The 19,741-nt window shown below is 45.9% G+C and overlaps 3 protein-coding genes across 4 annotated transcripts in view; 1 reads left to right on the top strand and 2 right to left on the bottom strand.

Annotated features, from left to right (window-relative positions):
- Window positions 1-193: 193 nt before the first annotated feature.
- plp1a (proteolipid protein 1a) lies at window positions 194-7,651 on the bottom strand. Of its 2 annotated transcripts, none has more exons than XM_008419995.2 (7): window positions 7,393-7,651; window positions 5,322-5,508; window positions 5,063-5,219; window positions 4,715-4,883; window positions 3,158-3,231; window positions 3,006-3,071; window positions 194-725 (listed from the first exon to the last, which is right to left on the bottom strand). In XM_008419995.2, exons 1-7 carry the CDS (start codon window positions 7,394-7,396, stop codon window positions 561-563), a joined length of 822 nt encoding a protein of 273 aa, XP_008418217.1. In that variant the 5' UTR covers window positions 7,397-7,651; the 3' UTR covers window positions 194-560. The 2 variants fall into 2 exon arrangements, with proteins under 2 accessions (XP_008418217.1, XP_008418218.1); XM_008419996.3 differs by lacking the exon at window positions 194-725 and adding an exon at window positions 867-2,662 and having other exon boundaries at window positions 7,393-7,648.
- Window positions 7,652-8,767: 1,116 nt separating this feature from the next.
- Window positions 8,768-14,082, bottom strand: pcdh20l (protocadherin 20-like). The gene is made up of 2 exons (XM_008419993.3): window positions 13,487-14,082; window positions 8,768-13,034 (listed from the first exon to the last, which is right to left on the bottom strand). Exons 1-2 carry the CDS (start codon window positions 13,532-13,534, stop codon window positions 10,503-10,505), a joined length of 2,580 nt encoding a protein of 859 aa, XP_008418215.2. The 5' UTR covers window positions 13,535-14,082; the 3' UTR covers window positions 8,768-10,502.
- Window positions 14,083-14,853: 771 nt separating this feature from the next.
- LOC103471163 (regulator of cell cycle RGCC) overlaps window positions 14,854-19,741 on the top strand; it is an 8,974-nt gene continuing 4,086 nt past the window's right edge. Inside the window, exons 1-3 of the mRNA XM_008419992.3 lie at window positions 14,854-15,054; window positions 15,711-15,866; window positions 16,516-16,596. Coding sequence (XP_008418214.1) covers window positions 15,033-15,054; window positions 15,711-15,866; window positions 16,516-16,596 — 259 coding nt within the window. The 5' untranslated portion in view covers window positions 14,854-15,032. The remainder of the gene's footprint in view (window positions 15,055-15,710; window positions 15,867-16,515; window positions 16,597-19,741) is intronic.

Genomic DNA, 19,741 nt, shown 5'->3' with positions numbered 1-19,741 from the left:
CACACATCGTTATTGCCGCATAGGTTGTTCCTAAATATCAAGAAATGGAATTATAGCAACATGGTGACATTTTACCTGCCCTCTCTCTTACTTGACTTTCATGGCATCGCCCAGCGTGTCCTAAACAACCAAAAACAAGTGTTGTCCTTGGAAACCGCCGACACTGTTCCTCTTCATTAAAATGGAAATCAAACATGCATTGCATTTTTATTTTCCCTTCAGTAAAAGGACATTAAGCATGCAATGCACACTGAAATCAGAGCTGGGCACAGACAAATCTACTCGTTTTTCAAAACCGTACACTTAAAGTAAATTTGATAATGGAAATCAACTAGAAGCACTAAATACAAAGATTATGCCCAGATTAACAAAAACAATAACGCCTAACATATTCCAATTTACAACTTAAGATTGACTGAATAGTGTCTCGTATCCTAGAGAAAACAAAGTAATTCAATCTACTCGACAACCGCTATTAAACTGAAACGATATACAACGCAGACCTATCCAATTAATTGTGACGGCTGTAATGAGGAGCTTTCAGCAGAACTTCAGCGCCGTCAGGAGATGTCAAATGTGTCGGCAGAGTACGGAGAGGACGGCGTCCCCCCTCTGTCCCTCTGCATCCTTCTATAAAGGTCATAGCCTCTTCGCTCCTCTTTGGCCCTGTGCTTCAGCGTCTTCACATGCACTTGGTACACAGCCAAGTGAAGGCAACAGTGCACCTGTGGACACAACGAGGAAGTACAAAACATTTGTACAAAACACCCTGACCCCTGATTCTGGCCAGGAGCCAGGGATGGAGAACGAGTAAAACAGGCACTGTGACTTCACAGGCTCAAAATGAAAGTTATTATTGCAGGCAGTGTGCTCAATTGTTCCATTTATTTTCAAACAGTACATTACCAACACGCACAAAAGGAAATAAAAATATATCTACCAGGCAACTTTATGTCCTACAAATAAAGCTCAGCTAAGGAAGGTTTCATCAATAAAAATGACCAGTAGAAAGATTTTTTTTTTTTTAGTGTCGGTCAGAAATTGCATACAATCATCACTCATGAATGCCTTCAATCTAGGCTGTTAATGATTCATATGAATCTTTGTTAGGGTGGATTGATGATGCAGTATAAGACTTAAAAAAAATGAACTGGGTACAAGGGTAGAATTTAATGTAGATTTTTTTTCTAATTCACCAACGCTTACATTGAGATGTACAAGCTTAGATATATACATGACCACCACTAATATTTAGACAAATTTGCTAAAGAAATTTTTTTTCCAATTCATTTTTATTTGTATAGTGCCAATTCACAATCAAGGCACTTTCTAAATAAGTAAATTCAGTCCAATCAGAAATTTAAACTTAAGTACCATCGACAAGGTTTTGCATATTTTTTTGTTTGGTATTGACTGCTCTTTACTGAAGTGGTAGAGGTCATTTCAGGCTTCCTCTCAAAAACATCATCCTTAAGTTTTCTAAAGGGTAGAGTTCCAGGTCTTTCAATAAAGAAAGACACATATGTATCCTGCATAGTCATTCCACCCTGGAAGAAAAACAGTTCAAACAATTGAAAACCTAAGTTTCGGCATGCTGCCAATGAGTGTATGTAGACATCTGACCACACTGTACATGTATTAGTAAATTCAGCTAGAATTAATTAAATTGTGTTATACAATAACTACAACATAATCCCTAACGAATTAAGCAAAGCAGTTTCTTTGCTATAAAAGTACCTCAGTAACATAAAAAAAAAAAGCAGGAAACACCTTTTTTTAATCCGATATTGAGAGGTTACTTTATAATTCAGCGCCTACAGCTTTTGCCGTCTCACAGTGAGAAACATTTACTGATCTAACAAATAACAATCTATAACTCCTTCACTCTGAATCCACCGTTTTCCATTGTGTGAGGCGAGCCTGCAGCGCGGTACGGATGTGTTCCGCATGCGGGTGCAGAGGAGCTGCATTGAGGCTTTGCAGAGGTCTAGCCCTCTCTTTGTCCAGAGAGCAGTCTCCTTTGACACGTAATACAACCCCTCTGGCAGAGACTCGCAGTGCAGGTGGCCCCTAGAAGAGACTTCTTATTGGCTAGATTTTCAAACTGGCACAACTCCATTGTTGCCGCTTTTTCTCTGGCCCGTGAGAAAAGTCCCGAGGTCAGCATGAGACTGCAAATGCGTGTTTGTCTGCCCCCATAGCAACCAGATGTGAGGCGTGGTGGCCATAGTAATCTTAAATCCCTTGTTCTACTCAGCAGCTGTATGCTGCCGTGTGCTTGTTGTCCTATAGCCTATGCTTAAGTTCATTAGTACCGTGTTATGATTTGACTAATTAGTTGCATAAATGAACATTGAAAATGATGCGACAAGAAAAATCATATTTACTGCAAGTCATAGCAGCAATTAAAACAGATGAAACAAAAACAGTCTTATAAAAAGTAGGGGGAAAAGTGTTTTATAACGTCCAAGATCGTAGGCAGTTCTGTGCAGGGGAAGTGAAAGGACAGAGATGTTGAAGTCCCCTTTTAGTCCCCTTGTAGAAGTCAGAGTGGTGACAGAGTGGACAGGAAGCCGGGTGCCTAACACCTCGGACCTATGCCCTTCCTCCCAAGATAGCGCAGAACCGCAAAGTTATAGGTGCTCGACACGGTATAGGTCAGCTACAGAAAGACAAGGAGAAAGGAGGAGATGAAAAGACCCACAAAATCCTGGATATCTACAAACATAAAAACAAAACATGACCGTGCTAATAGTTGTAGCTTGATATAACAGCCTCTGTAATGGAGCATGAAAGTATAATGGCTGCATGGCTGGCTGGAACGCCACCAGGACATTACAGCATTATTATGCTGCCTGTGTCAGCTGACAAAGAGGAACAGAGAGCAATAGTACAAGAGTCATCAGTCATGGAGGCCTGAAATGCCTCACTGCCTACACTTTGACCGGCACTGTGTCACAAAATGGTTGTTGTACCCCGAACAGACCCTCAGCTTCCGCACTCACCAGAGCCAAGAGAGTGATGCCTGCACCAGCGAAGGCAGCAACATACAGGTTATAGGTCATCTGATACTGATAGGAGAAGATCAGAATGATTATTTCCACTTCCTGTCAGGCCAGTGATAAAATGCGTCAGGCACCAGAGCCTTAGTTCTTACCTCTCTGGTTTTGCAAATATTGGACAGGGTCATACCACAAGCTTTTCCCGGTACTGCATTCCATGGCAAGAGCCCTGAGGGGAAAAAACAACTTAGCTCTAATCTAATTTCATGAATACAAGCTTAACTTTTAATGCGTTATTGTACTGTTCTCATCGTCAAATACACTTTAAAACCTCATAACTTTTTTGGAAAACAACATTTTGACAAACAGCTGGATATTATTTCAGTAATTTCTTTTAGCTCCAGACTAGTGCACAGTTGATGAGACAGGACCCTCTTGAGACAAACCAGGAGGGACTGATAAAAAAAAAAAAGATATAGCAAAGAAAATCAGTGCTGATTTTTATCATAACAAAGCCACAAACCACTCAGTGGAGCATTGTGTTGTAAATGTGTTTTTAGCCAGGGCTCTAAAACAATCAAAGTGTTGGCCTGTGAGCACTTTAGAGAGACATTTAGAATCCCTAGAGCATGAATAAATGTTTGCACATGATTTTTGCATCTCAGTTGCCAAATAAGATTCCTTGGAAATGCTGCACAAACAAATGCCGCATACAAAATACTGTAGACTCCTGCTATGTCATCATCAAAAATCTTTATGATGTTGGTTATTTGCTAGGTAACCACACACAAAAAAAAAAATTATATATATGCGTGTGTGTGTGTGTAGGCTAAAAAGTGTTTTAGCCTACACACACGCTATTTAACTATGCTATTTAACACAAACACTGAGAAGAGTTGGTCAAGCACATCATCAGAAACGTGTCAAAACAGAACAGGAGGGAACAAAAGGTATCAACATGGATTCAGAAACAAGTGTTTGTGGCCAGTTATGCTGATTTATATACCTGTTGAATTACTAATTTGCATCTGGGAATGAGATCAAAAAGAATTTAACTCGGCTCCAGTTCCAAGCCAAAAACCATGGATACTTGCAAACAAGCTCTGTGAATAGGCTAGCTACTATTAGCAATACCAGACAATGGCTAGTGAAAAAACTGAGCAATAGTATTTCTCAGGATTTCGTACTTCTTAACAGTCCAACAATGTCTTCATTAATTGACAGAGTGTCTTAGCGATAGTCAAGTTATGGCAGACGTAGGACGACTGAATTTTGAGATTGGGGATGATGAGACCCCTGCAAATTTTACATCTTGAATTTCAGCTTTATGCAAGTTCTCCACCTTTTCTTGCTTAGAAATTTTGACTTCTGAAATTAAAAGCAATGGCAGAGCATATTTCTGCCCGCGCCCAGCCCCCCCTTTGCTTTTAATCATAAAAATATTTAACCCTGTCATGTTATTGAAAAACTAATCTGCTGGTATTCTTGAAAAATATGACTATGCCATCCACTGAACATTACTAATCTAGGATCATGCTTTCAATGGCCTAATAAGAGCCTGATCAAATGCTAGCTTGCACAGGACCTGGTTCACTGGTATTTTCATTTGGAGGTTGGTGACGGGCAGAATAATGAATAATAAAATAATAATAATAAAAAATAAATCTATAAATTCAGTTTCAGTATAAGTTCCCAAAACATTGAGACGGTACCGTATTGCCTTGCATCAACGCAGAGCTGGTTTATACTCGCTGGGGTCTCGGTCAGAACGTCAATGGTGCTGCAAGTTGCATCCATGTTGTAGAAGAAGTAGACCGGCAAGGCGGAGAAGGCAAACACCAGCAGCCACAGCACAGCAAGAAGGTACGTCATCACTATGAACTGTAGAGGGACATCGTGCATTAAGAAGTAGTTCACAAAATAATGTGCAATGGTCATTTTGAATCTGCTAAGAATATTCCCACGAGCCTAAATATTTTTAACACCCACTCTAGGTCATTTGTGTATCCCTAACCAATCTCCCCGGTCCCTTTTACTAGTCCCACTCAGGGCCGGCTCACCGAGGAGCTGAGGCAGCGACCACACATGGTGCTCCTGAACTCTCCAAAGGTTTGCTTGGCAGCGCTTGTGGTGTAGAAGCCCTCAGCCAGGAGAGCAATGCAGTAGAGGAAGAAAAAGGAGGCCAAACCATAGATGACATACTGGAAATACTGAATACTGAAAGAAAAAAAAAAAAAAGAACAGGCAATGAAAAGGCCGACATGTAAAAACTATACAGCAAAAAAAACTAGAGACTAAATCTTACGAGAAAGGGCTTACATATAGGCTAGAGTGATGTAGTCCTGAAGGTTACGGGCAAAATACGTTTCGATGAGTCTCTCCGTTTCTGTGAGCGCCTGGTGACCGCAACCGCAGAACAGAGCAATGCCGGAGAAGCAGAGCAGCGTGGCGACAAGGGAGCAATATGGCACCCCGCCCAAACAGCGCATGCAGCAGTCATAGCAACCTATTAGTTAAGAAGACAAGCCCATTTAATCAGCATACATTTACAGCTTTTTAAAAAGACAAAAAAAAAAGTGAACAAAACTGGACTGGGAGTAAAATGATTAGAGATGGATGTCACACAATCACAGCTCTAGTTGCTACCTTGTTGGGTACCTTCCTTCAGTTGTTTACCAAACTAAAGTTGGTAAGCAACAAGCAGCTGTTAAATCATTGAGTGAAAGATACAATGCAAAACGTTGTGGAAGGTGGATGCATCTGACTTACACAACTTATGAATTTTTTATTTTTTTTGCAACATTTATGCAGTCTGAAGAAAACTAAAGTAAGATAACTTGTCTATTAGCTGCTGGTGCCCACATTTTAATACAAGATATTTATAAAGATTATTTTTAAAATTTTAAATCAAAAAGAAGTACCTCACAATTATTGCACAAACTTAAAGACAACTTAAAATATTGCTAAAATCTAATATTTTACAGATGAATATGATTTAATGTCTTTGGTTTAAAATGATATTTTGTTATGAATTATACATTTTTCCGAGTAAATCCTTATGGTATTGTGATATTTCTCAGTTAAGGTTTTGGCACAGTGGGAGCTCGTGTCATGTGACAAACAATATTCACCAATGGTTACGTTTTAGTGAACATTTGCACACAACGCTTTGACTTCAATTAAGTTGCAGCGCAAGCTCAGTAACGCCGAGTGTGGCGTCCCCTTATGTGCTGCTCAGATGGCAGCCACGGGCCAAAGATACAAGGGGAACCCATCTGCTTGGACCCCACCACACACCCCGACTCCATTCACAATCCTGCAATGAAGAGTGTGAGAAAAGGAGGAGGACAAGGGACTGGAGACACAGCAAGGCAGGGATGGAGAGAGGCTGCTTTTGTGACTGCGGAGACAACAGTCTTTGTCCCACAGCATTGTGGGGGCACAAGGGCCACCAATGTCAAGCAAACAAAGGCCAGAGGCACCTCTTTGCTTTAAACACACACATCCACACACTCAGACTTCCTTCTGAGAAAACACAGAGAGGTTGGGGGCTGGGGAGGAAATGACAGAAACTGGGGTGTTGCCATGGCTGGAGGAGGATGGAAATCTGAACAAACAATGCGAGTTGTGTACATGTGTGGCTTCGCACACAGATGGGCACAATGGGAGCAGGCAGACTGTGGTTGGTACCATTACAGTAAACACAGATGGAAGAAGGGGCAAAGAGATAGCTCTTTAATTGAATACATTTACATCGGCTTCGCTGACTGAGAGGGTGGAGAGATCTAGGCCCACAAACGGTGACCTTTGTCATTCAGACATAATAAAACAAGAGTGAAAAAAAAAAATGTATCACGTCAAGATGTTTAAGGGATATCATCTCCAAAGTCCGCATGTAAATCACGCAGAAGTTCAAACTTCACTCCACAACTCAACCAGGGTGATTTCAGTCGCACCTTGATTTCAATTAGCCAATCAAGAGGAGGAGGAGCGGGCAGTAATTCGGCTCGCCTCAGGCTGCGGATCTGGATGAAAACGCTGGACCGAGAAACTATATATATGCATTTTCGTTCGATAATGTAAAGCTGTGGCCAGTTCTCCATACTAGAAATCGAGAAGGATTGCAATCGAAAGTAGATGCGACAAGGCTCCCCTTAAAGTAGCCCTGCCATCTCAAGCATGAAATAAATCTCATAATATCAGCGGCGCATCAGGCTGCGATAGCTGCCCTCCAAACTGACAGTAAAAGACCTTAATAACTTCTGACGCTCCCTCACAAGTCCCCTCTCACATCTACGTGCGATCACACGCAATCAAACCGAGATTTGATTTAAAACAAAACTGAATCTGCTAAGAAAAGGAAGAGTCCGCTGGGTTGGAAGTTTCTTACCCATGTCTGGAAGGAAGCGCTCAGGACTTGTTGACTACGCCGCAGCTGGTCCGCTAATGATGTGCGCCTCTCTCGCCCTCGGCCCCCGTATATCAATCTCTCAACTCGCGTCCTGTCCCCCTCACTCCCAAACAATGGACAGAGCCAACGATGACTGCAAGTGCAATCTTAAAGAAACAATGTCGCTTTTCAATGAACTTCAGGGCGAGGGATAATGAAGAGGTCAGGGCTCTTATACTTGCAGATATCAAGTAAGGTCATTGTTGATTCTGATATGCATGTAGGGAGCAACGCGCATCTTATGCAAATCCCGAGGTGGGCGGGGGGGGTTTTGTTCCGAAGGAAAATATTTTATTCCGCACACACAAGTAGTCATCAAAATTCAGGGGATTATTAAAAAAAAAAAATGCTGGTCAAGATAATTTACAATACTGTGACTTTCAAATACAAAATTTTATGACGTTAAGCCGATTATTCTTGGACCTTTTGTGCCATATTTTTTCTTTCCACTCAACTTTCCATTAATGTGCTTGGATTCAGCTCTGTGTACGTCTAAAGGAACTCTTCTTACCTTTCATGCTTGAACATGGTCAGGGCCATGACATAACATTTAGGCATGAAAAAAAAACAACGTCTTATTAAGTTAGCTTTTTTTTTTTTGAGATACTGAATTTTGGGTTTTCCTTAACTGTAAGGCATAACAATCAACATTCACAAAATAAACCCTTGAAATGGCTATGTATATTGTGTAAGGTTCAAGTTATTTAAACAAATGAGTTTTTTTTTTATGGCATATCTATTTACCAAAATCCACTTGTTCTCCAGGTCAGTTCTATTCTAATGATAAATGAATCACAAACAACAATCACAAGATCTGGGTGCTGCAGATCATGTAAATAGTGAACAGCACCCTCCCCAGTCATTTCTAAATAATTTGCAATGCGTGTTTTATTGAGCAAAAAAAAAAAAAAAAAAAACATTCAGACAATACAGGCTTACTTAAAATTACAGAAAATAACACAGAATTTATTCACGTAAATAAGATGGTCATGGTTTTTTTGAGTATGAATTCTTGGTAAATGAAACATGAAATAAAACTTTCCTGTGGAAGAGTCAGGTGAAGCTCTGCAGACTGAGTGAAACTGTCAGATCCTATCATAACACCATCTATGAGATACATAAAAACTGTGTAAGATATTACTGCTGGTGAGCTGGGTTTGTGTTTTGTTGTTGCCATCCTAAATGTTCTGTCATGTTCTGGAATGTTAAAAAACAGGAAATATGGATAGCCGGAAAGCTACATGTCGGGACAATTGAGACGCAATGAGGGGTCGCCTCACTGAGCTTAAATAAAATAGCAAAGCAACAACAAACAAACAAAAAATAACTGGAATTTTATTCACACAAGAGTTGTATGACACAATCACAAAGTTAGTTTACAATTGAAATGCAGTTTACAACTAATCCACAGGGCATTTGAGTCAATTGCTGATGGCAGCCTGCAATTAAATGTTTATCTTGAAAAAAGATAAACTGAAAGGTGAGTGAAAGAAAATTGAGCATGGAGCAGGGCAGCAGGGACACATCACTGTTTTCAGGCAATATGACAGCCACGACGCTAGAGACTGGTTTTCTGATTCATTCTCTCCCTTTGTGAACAATTCTTGTTCACAAAGGAGAACAAGAATTGGCGTCTTCTCCATCCACTAGATGGCAGACTTTCACCTGCCAACTGCATTTCTTAAAGCTGCATTTTTAGCTTCATACAACAAAAATACATAGATATATTTTTAGGTAAGTATTTTTTCTTAAATCACATAAAATAGTATTATGTAAAAACACTTTGTAAGCATATATCTTTATAAAACAACAACAACAACAACAACAACAAAACTTTATCTTGTAATCCAATGTATTCCTTAATTTCTCTTGTAAAAAGGCTATTTTAATTCAATTCTTAATTTGGTTTTGGAGCTCCTTATTTGATCCCAGTTAATGTAGTTATCCCCACCGTGTGGGCCTTATTAGATTGTTTATTTTTGAAGCAGCTAGCCCAGACATCCTCAGAGACGCAGCTCATGTTATACAAGCCTTGTTCTCCACTAACCAGGTTGTTGTACATTGTGTTTTACAGGCTCCGTCTCCTTGCTTTCCTCCTTCCCACCTCACACAGGCCTATGCACTCAACAATGCACTACACTGTACAGATTTTAAAAAGTTAAAACAGTTTCCCCTCCCTCTTTGTTGCAACTGTTTGCTCCCAGATTTGCACACACGTCGCACCCTGGCTCATTCATATTTAATGCAGCACTTAACCTGCGTTAGATCTAATTTGTTCCTCCAAATCTATCCGAATGTGACGCCAGCTGCTGTTTGCAAACACGTCTTTGAGTAGAGTGTGACTTCCCTCCGAGAGTCAGGTATTAAAACAGCACACCTGGTTGGGAGCTGGGCGCAGTACGGTGAGTTTTCTGCCATTTGGGCGCGATCCAACCGTGTGGGTAAGAACCGGTGTTATCAGGTAACAACTGCAAGGTGGAGACTTGAGATGTTTGTGTGCCTCTTCACTCCTGGAGCTAGTCAAGGGTTACTCCTTTATACACATTCATCACTTCACCTCTGAAGGAACATTAAACCCTTCTGCGGATCCTAAAGTGTCTAAATGCGTTAGAATCCCCATCACTCAAAGTCAGGAAGCTGAGACAGACTCAACCAGCTTGTAGCACAAGCACCTTAGTTTTTATGATTTCTTGGGAAATGTTTGACTTTATAAATCTACATTATATCTCACCGGCTGTGATACGTGGGTGGCTTTACTGGGTGGCTTTGCCTGGTACATCATCCATGACTAGTTTTGTCTATAATGCTAAGAGTTTTCAAGGAAAAATGCTCCTCTTATCAGTTCTCTGTCTGGTCACAGTATGCAGAGTCTTTATCAGAAACTTGCTGAACTATTTTTCTACTTCTGAATATAGAGTAATTGCAGAAGCACATAGGGATTTTTTTGAACTGCATAAAGCCCAAGACAAATACTCTCAAAATGTTTAATTCTCTGGCTGTTTTCATCCTTGAAACTGTGAGTGAGATTACTCGCTGCTTGCTTCGAGCTGCTATTCATCAGAATAATATTTGTCTTTGACCCTGAGTGGAATCTCATTCTCTTCGGTATGTCCCATCTTTTTCTTTGGTGGGCATTTTCTGTGTTTCAGAAACAAACAAACTGTTGTAAAAAACAAAACCACGATTACTACCGCCATGCAGAGCACAAGATAAAAGTATATCGCTTGAACTGATCTGGCAGTCTCCACCTCACAGATTGGAGACATAGAAGCACTTTCAACCCAATCTGATCTCCCAGTCCATGTAGGTACCCTATCTAGATGGCACTGATCTGTGCTCTTATTAACCAACAGGTTAATCCAGACAGTGGTGTAAAGTGGAGTTGGTTTCCCATTATCTCTCACTACAATGAACAGATTATGCATTCCCATGTCTTCCTGTAAAAGTTCTTGCCTTAAGGTAATGTTCCCTGATTTTGAGTCTACCTGGAAGGGAGTGTTCTGCTGAACTGACTTTGGTGCAACAACAGAATATGTGATTTCTGAGTTTACACCAGAGTCTTCATCGATGGCGTAGACCTTTGTTACATTTGTACCCACTGGAGTACCTGGAGAGACTACCAAACATGAATAATTGCTGCTGGGAAGGATCACTTTTGGGTTGTTGTCATTAATGTCCTCTATAAAGATAGTCACCCTGGCATTGGAGGTTAATGCCTCTGGACGGCCATTGTCGCTGACCGCCAGGTAAAGTTCATGACGATCCGTCACCTCCCGGTCCAAGTTGGTGGTGGTGTGCAGCATCCTTTGTATGCTGTCCACAACAAAAGATGTGTCACCCTGCACAATCTGCAATTCTGTTTTCCCATTCTCTCCTTCATCTGGATCTTCCACTTCTATCATCCCCACCTGAGCAGACGGCGGTGCATTCTCAGGGATGAAAAAGACGAAGTGAGGAGTAGAGAAAACAGGTGCATTGTCATTCCGGTCCAGAACACGAATAATTACAGAGGCCTGGGACTCCAGGGGTGGAACCCCACTATCTCGAGCAAACACAGTGAGTTTGTGCACACTTTTCTGTTCTCTATCCAGAGGAACCAATGCAGATAGTTGACCTGTCACCGGGTCAACTTTAAAGACGGCAGATGTGCGTTTATCTAACCTGTATGTCACCCTGCCATTGAGTCCACTGTCTGCATCGGTAGCTGATACCTGCAGCAGTGTTAATGCAGGCTCGTTGTTTTCCTCCACTTCCAGCTGGTAGCCAGTCTGGGAGAAATGTGGGGCATTATCATTGACATCCTCCACCATCACCCTGATCTCTCGCTGAGGCGGAGCGATCACAGACCTTTCAGATGAACTCCCTTGCACTACCACAGAAATGTGATATTCACTTTTCATCTCATAGTCTAGGGGCTTTGATGTGGAAAGCAGATATTTGCCACTCTGTGGGCTCAAAAAGAAAGGCACGCCACCCTCAATGGCAAGAGATGAGTCTTTAAAGCTGCTGTCACCCTCAAGCTCTAAAACAGCTAAGGGAGTGGGGGGTTGGCTCTCTGGTATCACAACAGTCTGGTTGTGATGCTTAGCTATGAACCCGATCTTGATTGTTAGACCTTGGGTAGCCTTGGGGAGGAGGGATACTGTTACCTGAGTCTCTGCTGGTGGGCAGTGAAGGCCGCTGGCTAACACTTTTAACACCAGCTCCTCAGAGCTGTCTATTTCAAGGTCTTGTGTTAGCCTGATGTGACCACTGTGGCTGCTGAGGGTTAAGAGTTTCTTAGCCCTTTCAGAGACCTTAGGACTGAGGGAATAAACAATGGCAGCATTTGGGCCTAAATCTGGGTCTGTAGCAATTACCTGAGTAACAACTGTGTCCTTCTTGGAGTCCCCTGAGATTGTGGCACTGAGTGGGCTGTTAGGACTAAAGCTTGGACAGTTGTCATTAACATCTGTCACTGTGACAAATATAGGGACTGATACACTCAGAGGCTGTTCTCCACAGTCAGTAGCCACCAGCTGCATTTGATACAGGTCCAGAGTCTCTCTGTCCAGAGCCTTTTGTACGACCAGCATGATCAGTGGCCCTTCTTCTTCAACCTTTAAAGTAAAAACTCCTCCAGAGCCTATGAGTTCGTATTTCAGCTGTCCGTTTGGTCCACTATCTCTGTCCCGAGCCTGGTCATCCAGCATGAGACTGGTCCCTTCAGGGACATCCTCAGAAATATCCAGGGATATCTTGCTATTTTCAAAATACGGTGCATTGTCGTTGATGTCCTCGATGATCACAGAAAACTGCTCCAGGTCTCTAGAGGGCCCAACAATTACAGATTGCAAAATAATGCATTCATCATCTTTTGTCTCCTCAAAGCAGAGGTGCTCACGATCCATCTTCTTCTCAGTAATGTAGACATTCCCAGTGCTTTTGTTCATCCACAGGTACTCCTCGGTCAGGAGCTGATAAGGAGGTGCAAAGTGTTTACTTAGCGATCCAACCAGAGTATGAGGCTCCAGTTCCTCCTTGATAAAGAACTGGACGGAGTCACAGATGATCTGCTTGGTATGAAGCATGATCAGCAACTTCTGAGTGAAAGAAAAAGAAAATAAGTGTCATTTCTTTTTTTATTTCTCACCCTAATTTCCTTTCGTTGAACCTGGAAACATTCCTAGAGACATTTACTCAGGTAGTAACGATAGCTTTACAACTTCATGGGTGAATAAGCTCCTGAACAACACACCGAAAGCACAATGATGTCATTGTTTAGTTTGCTCTAATCAATTATCCTCACAAGCAAATGGCACAAAAGCAGAGAACAAATGCCAAAGTTTGATTTAATATAAAGTAATTGGCGCAATTACATAACTACTCCGAAAATCCATACTCCGGAGACATTCCTGATATGCTCACTTCCACACAAAATCCAGAGATTCTAGTATGTTTCCTTTTTAAGAATAAGATTCAATCTGCCGTCCACACAGAAACACTGAGGCAGTAATAAGAACCCAGCAGAACTGATAATCTTTGATTCACTGACCTGCAGAAGTCCAGCCCAGTTCATATTATCAGGAGTCCCATGGCCCATTGCCCTCGCACATGCTACCTAAGTCGCCCGGTAGCAAGTGATCACCGAGCACAGTGGCAGCAATCTAAACCTGCACAGCTGAAGGCATAATTTGTTGACGCTCCTCCTACAACACACTCCCCGTCTGTACGGCTAACTGACAGATCGAATGCAGAGACACAACAGGTTTACCTGCATGAACTGAAATGCTTTTTTGTTTGTTTTTTTTTTCCACTCCAGGGCGATGACTGACGATGGTTCTGTACAAACACGGTGCTTAACTACATGGAAATTATTAACTTTTAAACAGTTTCTGTCCTCCGCTTGCCTTTCTGCTTCACAGTAAACACTTAATAAGGTTTAAACAGCCTTTTAATGATTTTTTTCCCCACTTTTTCTGACTGAGTCTGCTTGTGGCTGAGACTAATTCGTAATCTTGATTTAAAACTCTTTATACATCTGAAAATGACTGGTAATATTTAATACTGCAACATGTATTGATAAGCAATTGTGGAAAACGTATATTTTTAAGATAAACAATAATGTTGGTCTATTTCTCTCTCTCTCTCTCTCTCTCTCTCTCTCTCTCTCCATATATATACACTGCTCAAAAAAAATAAAGGGAACACTTAAACAACACAATATAACTCCAAGTAAATCAAACTTCTGTGAAATCAAACTGTCCACTTAGGAAGCAACACTGATTGACAACGGGGACCCTCGTCGGGTCAATCAGTGTTGCTTCCTAAGTGGACAGTATATATATATATATATATATACTGCTCAAAAAAATAAAGGGAACACTTAAACAACACAATATAACTCCAAGTAAATCAAACTTCTGTGAAATCAAACTGTATATATATATATATATATATATATATATATATATATATATATATATATACTTTCTCTCTGGTCTAATGTGAGCTTAAATGATTTAATCTTTTCCACAACTGGAAAATATGAGAGATAATGAAATTGCACAATATTGCCCTCAGACTTCCTTTGTAAGGCTAGGGGGGCCTCTGTTGACAGAGCAGGGTACTACAGCAGACTGAGACAACTTAGGATATTTGCTAAAATTCACAGTGGTAATTTTATTTATTTATTTTTCAGAAACTCGGTCACAAAAACACAATCTATATTTTAAAATTGATGCGACCGATTCTCTCCACAGACTCCTCTGCGTTAAGTTTATCTCGTAATTAACAGACGAGCTCATTAAGTGTTCAGTGCACGTGCAGCTATAATGTTTCTCTTCCACAGTGAAAGCATGTCCGGTATGCCTGTTACGTAACGGATTCTTCCCGTCGTTGTCATTCAACTTTCCGCCCACTTTTCCACTTACAGTAAAGTTCTGACTTTTTCCCCCGCTGCTACTTTATTGGTTCGTCACGTCCTCTAAATGCTGGGCGCCAGTAGAGGGCTGTGAAATAAAACTACATTTTCCTGACAGCTTCAGACTCCAGACTGAGCGGAGAGACGCAGCAGCTTGTGGCGAACTTCACTTTCTATCATGTCCTCAGATATTACAGGCGGTGAGTCCAATGATACTTTAAATCAATACGTTTAATTGGTAATTTGTGTTTTAACAATCTCCAATTCTTTATTTAACTTTCGCTATTATCTAAAATCTTTATTGAAGGCTTGAAGTGTTAGTGTCACAGTCAGTGAATTTAAATATTAAATTAAAAAGAATAACTAAAATGGGAATGGCAAAGCATACTAACGCCATAAAAGTTAGAAGATAATAGGCAGCTCTTTCAAATAGATATCCTTTTTTTATTAATTGTTGATGGTGTTTGTTCTGCCATACTTCTCTATAATGTACTTAGAAATAATGTTTACATACTGCAATGAATCATTCGCAGAAAGGTTAAGTTTGGGATCTTACGTAAAAAAAAAAAAGATAAATATTTCAGTGTCCCTCAGACAGCTGGGATCCTTTTTGCATTAGTGTACAACCAGGCCAAAGACATTTCTTACAGTCTTTGTTTAAGCTTAATTTTGTACTTGGACTATATTTGCACATTGTTCATTTTAAACTAATTTAAACTTTCTACAAATTCAGCTCAGAGTCTTATTTCTACTCCTTGTATCCACTGTGTCAGCTTTGCTGCACCCAGTCAGTCTTGGAGTTTCCTTTTCTGCAGAGTCTGGGATTGCGTTCCAACTGCTGTCAAATTTTCCACAGACTTGGAGCTGGAGCTGGGCGACGTGCTGCAGGAGTTCCAGGATGTTGTGGAGGAGCTGAAGGCCCCCTCCGAAAGCAAACATCATTCTTACCAGCGCGTCCTGCATGAGGCCAAGAGCCGCATTGAAGACAATGGGGTGGAAGACTCTGACTACAGTAAGTTAAAAAAAATGTAATTGCACTGACGCTAATTGTGCTAACACAATTCCATTGAATTCAGGAAAAGCTATTTGAGAGAATACGCAGAGTGTACCGAGCACGAAAGATATTTCTGTGCAATATTTGCTGTTATATAACAGTCTGTTGTCTCGGGGGGTATCACTTGGCGATCTTTAATAGCCCAAACAACTACGGCTTGACACGTCTAATTTGCATGAAATTATTGGTACAAGAGGAGACATACCCGGCCCTCTTCCAGAAAAGTGGCTGTTTGCCTAATGACAAACTGGAATGAACTCCAATTATGGATAGCGCATCTTCTGTAATCGTTCTTTTCTCCTCTCCATTGTTGCTCATTTGTCGGCGGTTATGAGATGAAAGAGGCGATGTTTTCCTCTGCTCCCATGCGTCGTCATTATTGAAAGTGTGCTGGCCCCGGTAACGTTTGAAAAGGCGCGCTTGCTTTAAAGCGTTCCAGCTGACACATGGGAGTCACTCGCAAACAGGCATTTACCTTCACTTTTGTACATGCTATCATCATTATGTGTAACTCCTGCACTGTCATTGCTACTGATCATTTGCATGGAAATGCCCTTAGTGCTTATTATCTCTTCTCTACTCTTCCGTCCTCCTCTCTCCCTCCCAGGCAGCGGAGCATCTATGGGAAACAGTTTGAATGCGAGCGAGGAGGAGCTCCACCATGCAGGCACGACGCTGGCGCTGAAAGGTACTGCAGGCCTCCTTATCGTCCCATCTCCATTCAGATTCAGCCATTGTTCTCACGGTGATCACTATCACGTTTTGCTTCTGATCGCTGCAACAAGAACAACGCATGCTCCTCACATTAGGCTCCGAGCTGTTTTGTTTTGAAACAACAAAGGCCCCCCCTGCTGTGACTGTGGCTCCTCAGCACCATACTTTGAAACTCTCCTGCAGGGAGTCTGTCTCAGGTGTTTGTGTGTGTGTGTGTGTGCGTGTGCGTGGGGGTGTGTGTGTGTATAAATGAACAACTCCCTGTGTATTCCATTGCATTTACACTCACGTGATGATGAATCTAAATTGAAAATAAATAAATAAATAAACAATAACACTTACACACACCTGCGACAGACTGGCAACCTGTCCCGGGTGAACCCCGCCTCTCGCCCGGAACGCTAGCTGGAGACAGGCACCAGCACCCCTCCCGACCCCACTGAGGGACAAGGGTGAAAAGAAAATGGATGGATGGATGGACTTACACACGCGCGCAGGCAGGCAGGCAGGCAGGCAGGCAGGCAGGCAGGCAGGCAGGCAGGCAGGCAGGCAGGCAGGCAGGCAGGCAGGCAGGCAGGCAGGCAGGCAGGCAGGCAGGCAGGCAGGCAGGCAGGCAGGCAGGCAGGCAGGCAGGCAGGCAGGCAGGCAGGCCAGGCAGGCAGGCAGGCAGGCCAGGCAGGCAGGCAGGCAGGCAGGCAGGCAGCGCCAGGCAGGCAGGCAGGCAGGCAGGGCAGGCAGGCAGGCAGGCAGGCAGGCAGGCAGGCAGGCAGGCAGGCAGGCGGCAGGCAGGCAGGCAGGCAGGCAGGCAGGCAGGCAGGCGGGCAGGCAGGCAGGCAGGCAGGCAGGCAGGCAGGCAGGCAGCAGGCAGGCAGGCAGGCAGGCAGGCAGGCAGGCAGGCAGGCAGGCAGGCAGGCAGGCAGGCAGGCAGGCAGGCAGGCAGGAGGCAGGCAGGCAGGCAGGCAGGCAAGGCAGGCAGGGCAGGCAGGCAGGCAGGCAGGCAGGCAGGCAGGCAGGCAGGCGGCAGGGCAGGCAGGCAGGCAGGCAGGCAGGCAGGCAGGCAGGCAGGCAGGCAGCAGGCAGGCAGGCAGGGAAGCAGGCAGGCAGGCAGGCAGGCAGGCAGGCAGGCAGGCAGGCAGGCAGGCAGGCGGGCAGGCAGGCAGGCAGGCAGGCAGGCAGGCAGGCAGGCAGGCAGGCAGGCAGGCAGGCAGGCAGGCAGGCAGGCAGGCAGGCAGGCAGGCAGGCAGGCAGGCAGGCAGGCAGGCAGGCAAGCAGGCAGGCAGGCAGGCAGGCAGGCAGGCAGGCAGGCAGGCAGGCAGGCAGGCAGGCAGGCAGGCAGGCAGGCAGGCAGGCAGGCAGGCAGGCAGGCAGGCAGGCAGGCAGGCAGGCAGGCAGGCAGGCAGGCAGGCAGGCAGGCAGGCAGGCAGGCAGCCAGGCCGTCAGGCAGGCAGGCAGGCAGGCAGGCAGGCAGGCAGAGGCAGGCAGGCAGGCAGGCAGCAGACAGGCAGGCAGGCAGGCAGGCAGGCAGGCAGGCAGGCAGGCAGGCAGGCAGGCAGGCAGGCAGGCAGGCAGGCAGGCAGGCAGGCAGGCAGGCAGGCAGGCAGGCAGGCAGGCAGGCAGGCAGGCAGGCAGGCAGGCAGGCAGGCAGGCAGGCAGGCAGGCAGGCAGGCAGGCAGGCAGGCAGGCAGGCAGGCAGGCAGGCAGGCAGGCAGGCAGGCAGGCAGGCAGGGCAGGCGGCAGGGGCAGGCAGGCAGGCAGGCAGGCGGCAGGCAGGCAGGCAGGCAGGGGCAGGCAGGCAGGCAGGCAGCAGGCAGGCAGGCAGGCAGGCAGGCAGGCAGGCAGGGCAGGCAGGCAGGCAGGCAGGCAGGCAGGGGCAGGCAGGCAGGCAGGCAGGCAGGGGCAGGCAGGGGCAGGCAGGCGGAGGCAGGCAGGCAGGCGGCAGGGGCAGGGCAGGCAGGCAGGCAGGCAGGCAGGCAGGCAGGCAGGCAGGCAGGCAGGCAGGCAGGCGGAGGCAGGCAGGCAGGCAGGCAGGCAGGCAGGGCAGGCAGGCAGGGCAGGCAGGCGGCAGGCAGGCAGGCAGGGGCAGGCAGGGGCAGGCAGGCAGGCAGGCAGGCAGGCAGGCAGGCAGGCAGGCAGGCAGGCAGGCAGGCAGGCAGGCAGGCAGGCCAGGCAGGGCAGGCAGGCAGGCAGCAGGCAGGCAGGCAGGCAGGCGGGCAGGCAGGCAGGCAGGCAGGCAGGCAGGCAGGCAGGCAGGCAGGCAGGCAGGCAGGCAGGCAGGCAGGCAGGCAGGCAGGCAGGCAGGCAGGCAGGCAGGCAGGCAGGCAGGCAGGCAGGCAGGCAGGCAGGCAGGCAGGCAGGCAGGCAGGCAGGCCAGCCGGCAGGCAGGCAGGCAGCCAGGCAGGCAGGCAGGCAGGCAGGCAGGCAGGCAGGCAGGGCAGGCAGGCAGGGCAGGCAGGCAGGCAGGCAGGCAGGCAGGCAGGCAGGCAGGCAGGCAGGCAGGCAGGCAGGCAGGCAGGCAGGCAGGCAGGCAGGCAGGCAGGCAGAGGAAGGCAGGCAGGCAGGCAGGCAGGCAGGCAGGCAGGGAGGCAGGCAGGCAGGCAGGCAGGCAGGCAGGCAGGCAGGCAGGCAGGCAGGCAGGCAGGCAGGCAGGCAGGCAGGCAGGCAGGCAGGCAGGCAGGCAGGCAGGCAAGCAGGCAGGCAGGCAGGCAGGCAGGCAGGCAGGCAGGCAGGCAGGCAGGCAGGGCAGGCAGGCAGGCAGGCCAGGCAGGCAGGCAGGCAGGCAGAGCAGCAGGCAGGCAGGCAGGCCGGCAGGCAGGCAGGCAGGCAGGCAGGCAGGCAGGCAGCAGGCAGGCAGGCAGGCAGGCAGGCAGGCAGGCCAGGCAGGCAGGCAGGCAGGCAGGCAGGCAGGCAGGCAGGCAGGCAGGCAGGCAGGCAGGCAGGCAGGCAGGCAGGCAGGCAGGCAGGCAGGCAGGCAGGCAGGCAGGCAGGCAGGCAGGCAGGCAGGCAGGCAGGCAGGCAGGCAGGCAGCAAGGCAGGCAGGCAGGCAGGCAGGCAGGCAGGCAGGCAGGCAGGCAGGCAGGCAGGCAGGCAGGCAGGCAGGCAGGCAGGCAGGCAGGCAGGCA

The sequence above is a fragment of the Poecilia reticulata genome, chromosome 10 (genome assembly GCF_904066995.2).
Source record: "Poecilia reticulata chromosome 10, P_reticulata-male-v2, whole genome shotgun sequence".
Lineage (NCBI taxonomy): Eukaryota > Metazoa > Chordata > Actinopteri > Cyprinodontiformes > Poeciliidae > Poecilia > Poecilia reticulata.
This window is presented reverse-complemented; position numbering and strand designations above follow the sequence as displayed.

Coding starts and splice junctions, on each gene's coding strand:
- plp1a (XM_008419995.2), bottom strand. Junction 3,232..4,714: donor CGTTGATGCAAGGCAATACG/GTACCGTCTCAA, acceptor TTTTCCCCTCAG/GGCTCTTGCCATGGAATGCA. Junction 3,072..3,157: donor ATATTTGCAAAACCAGAGAG/GTAAGAACTAAG, acceptor TTCTCCTATCAG/TATCAGATGACCTATAACCT.
- pcdh20l (XM_008419993.3), bottom strand. CDS start 13,534: ATGGGCCATGGGACTCCTGATAATATGAACTGGGCTGGACTTCTGCAG. Junction 13,035..13,486: donor ACTGGGCTGGACTTCTGCAG/GTCAGTGAATCA, acceptor TCTTTCACTCAG/AAGTTGCTGATCATGCTTCA.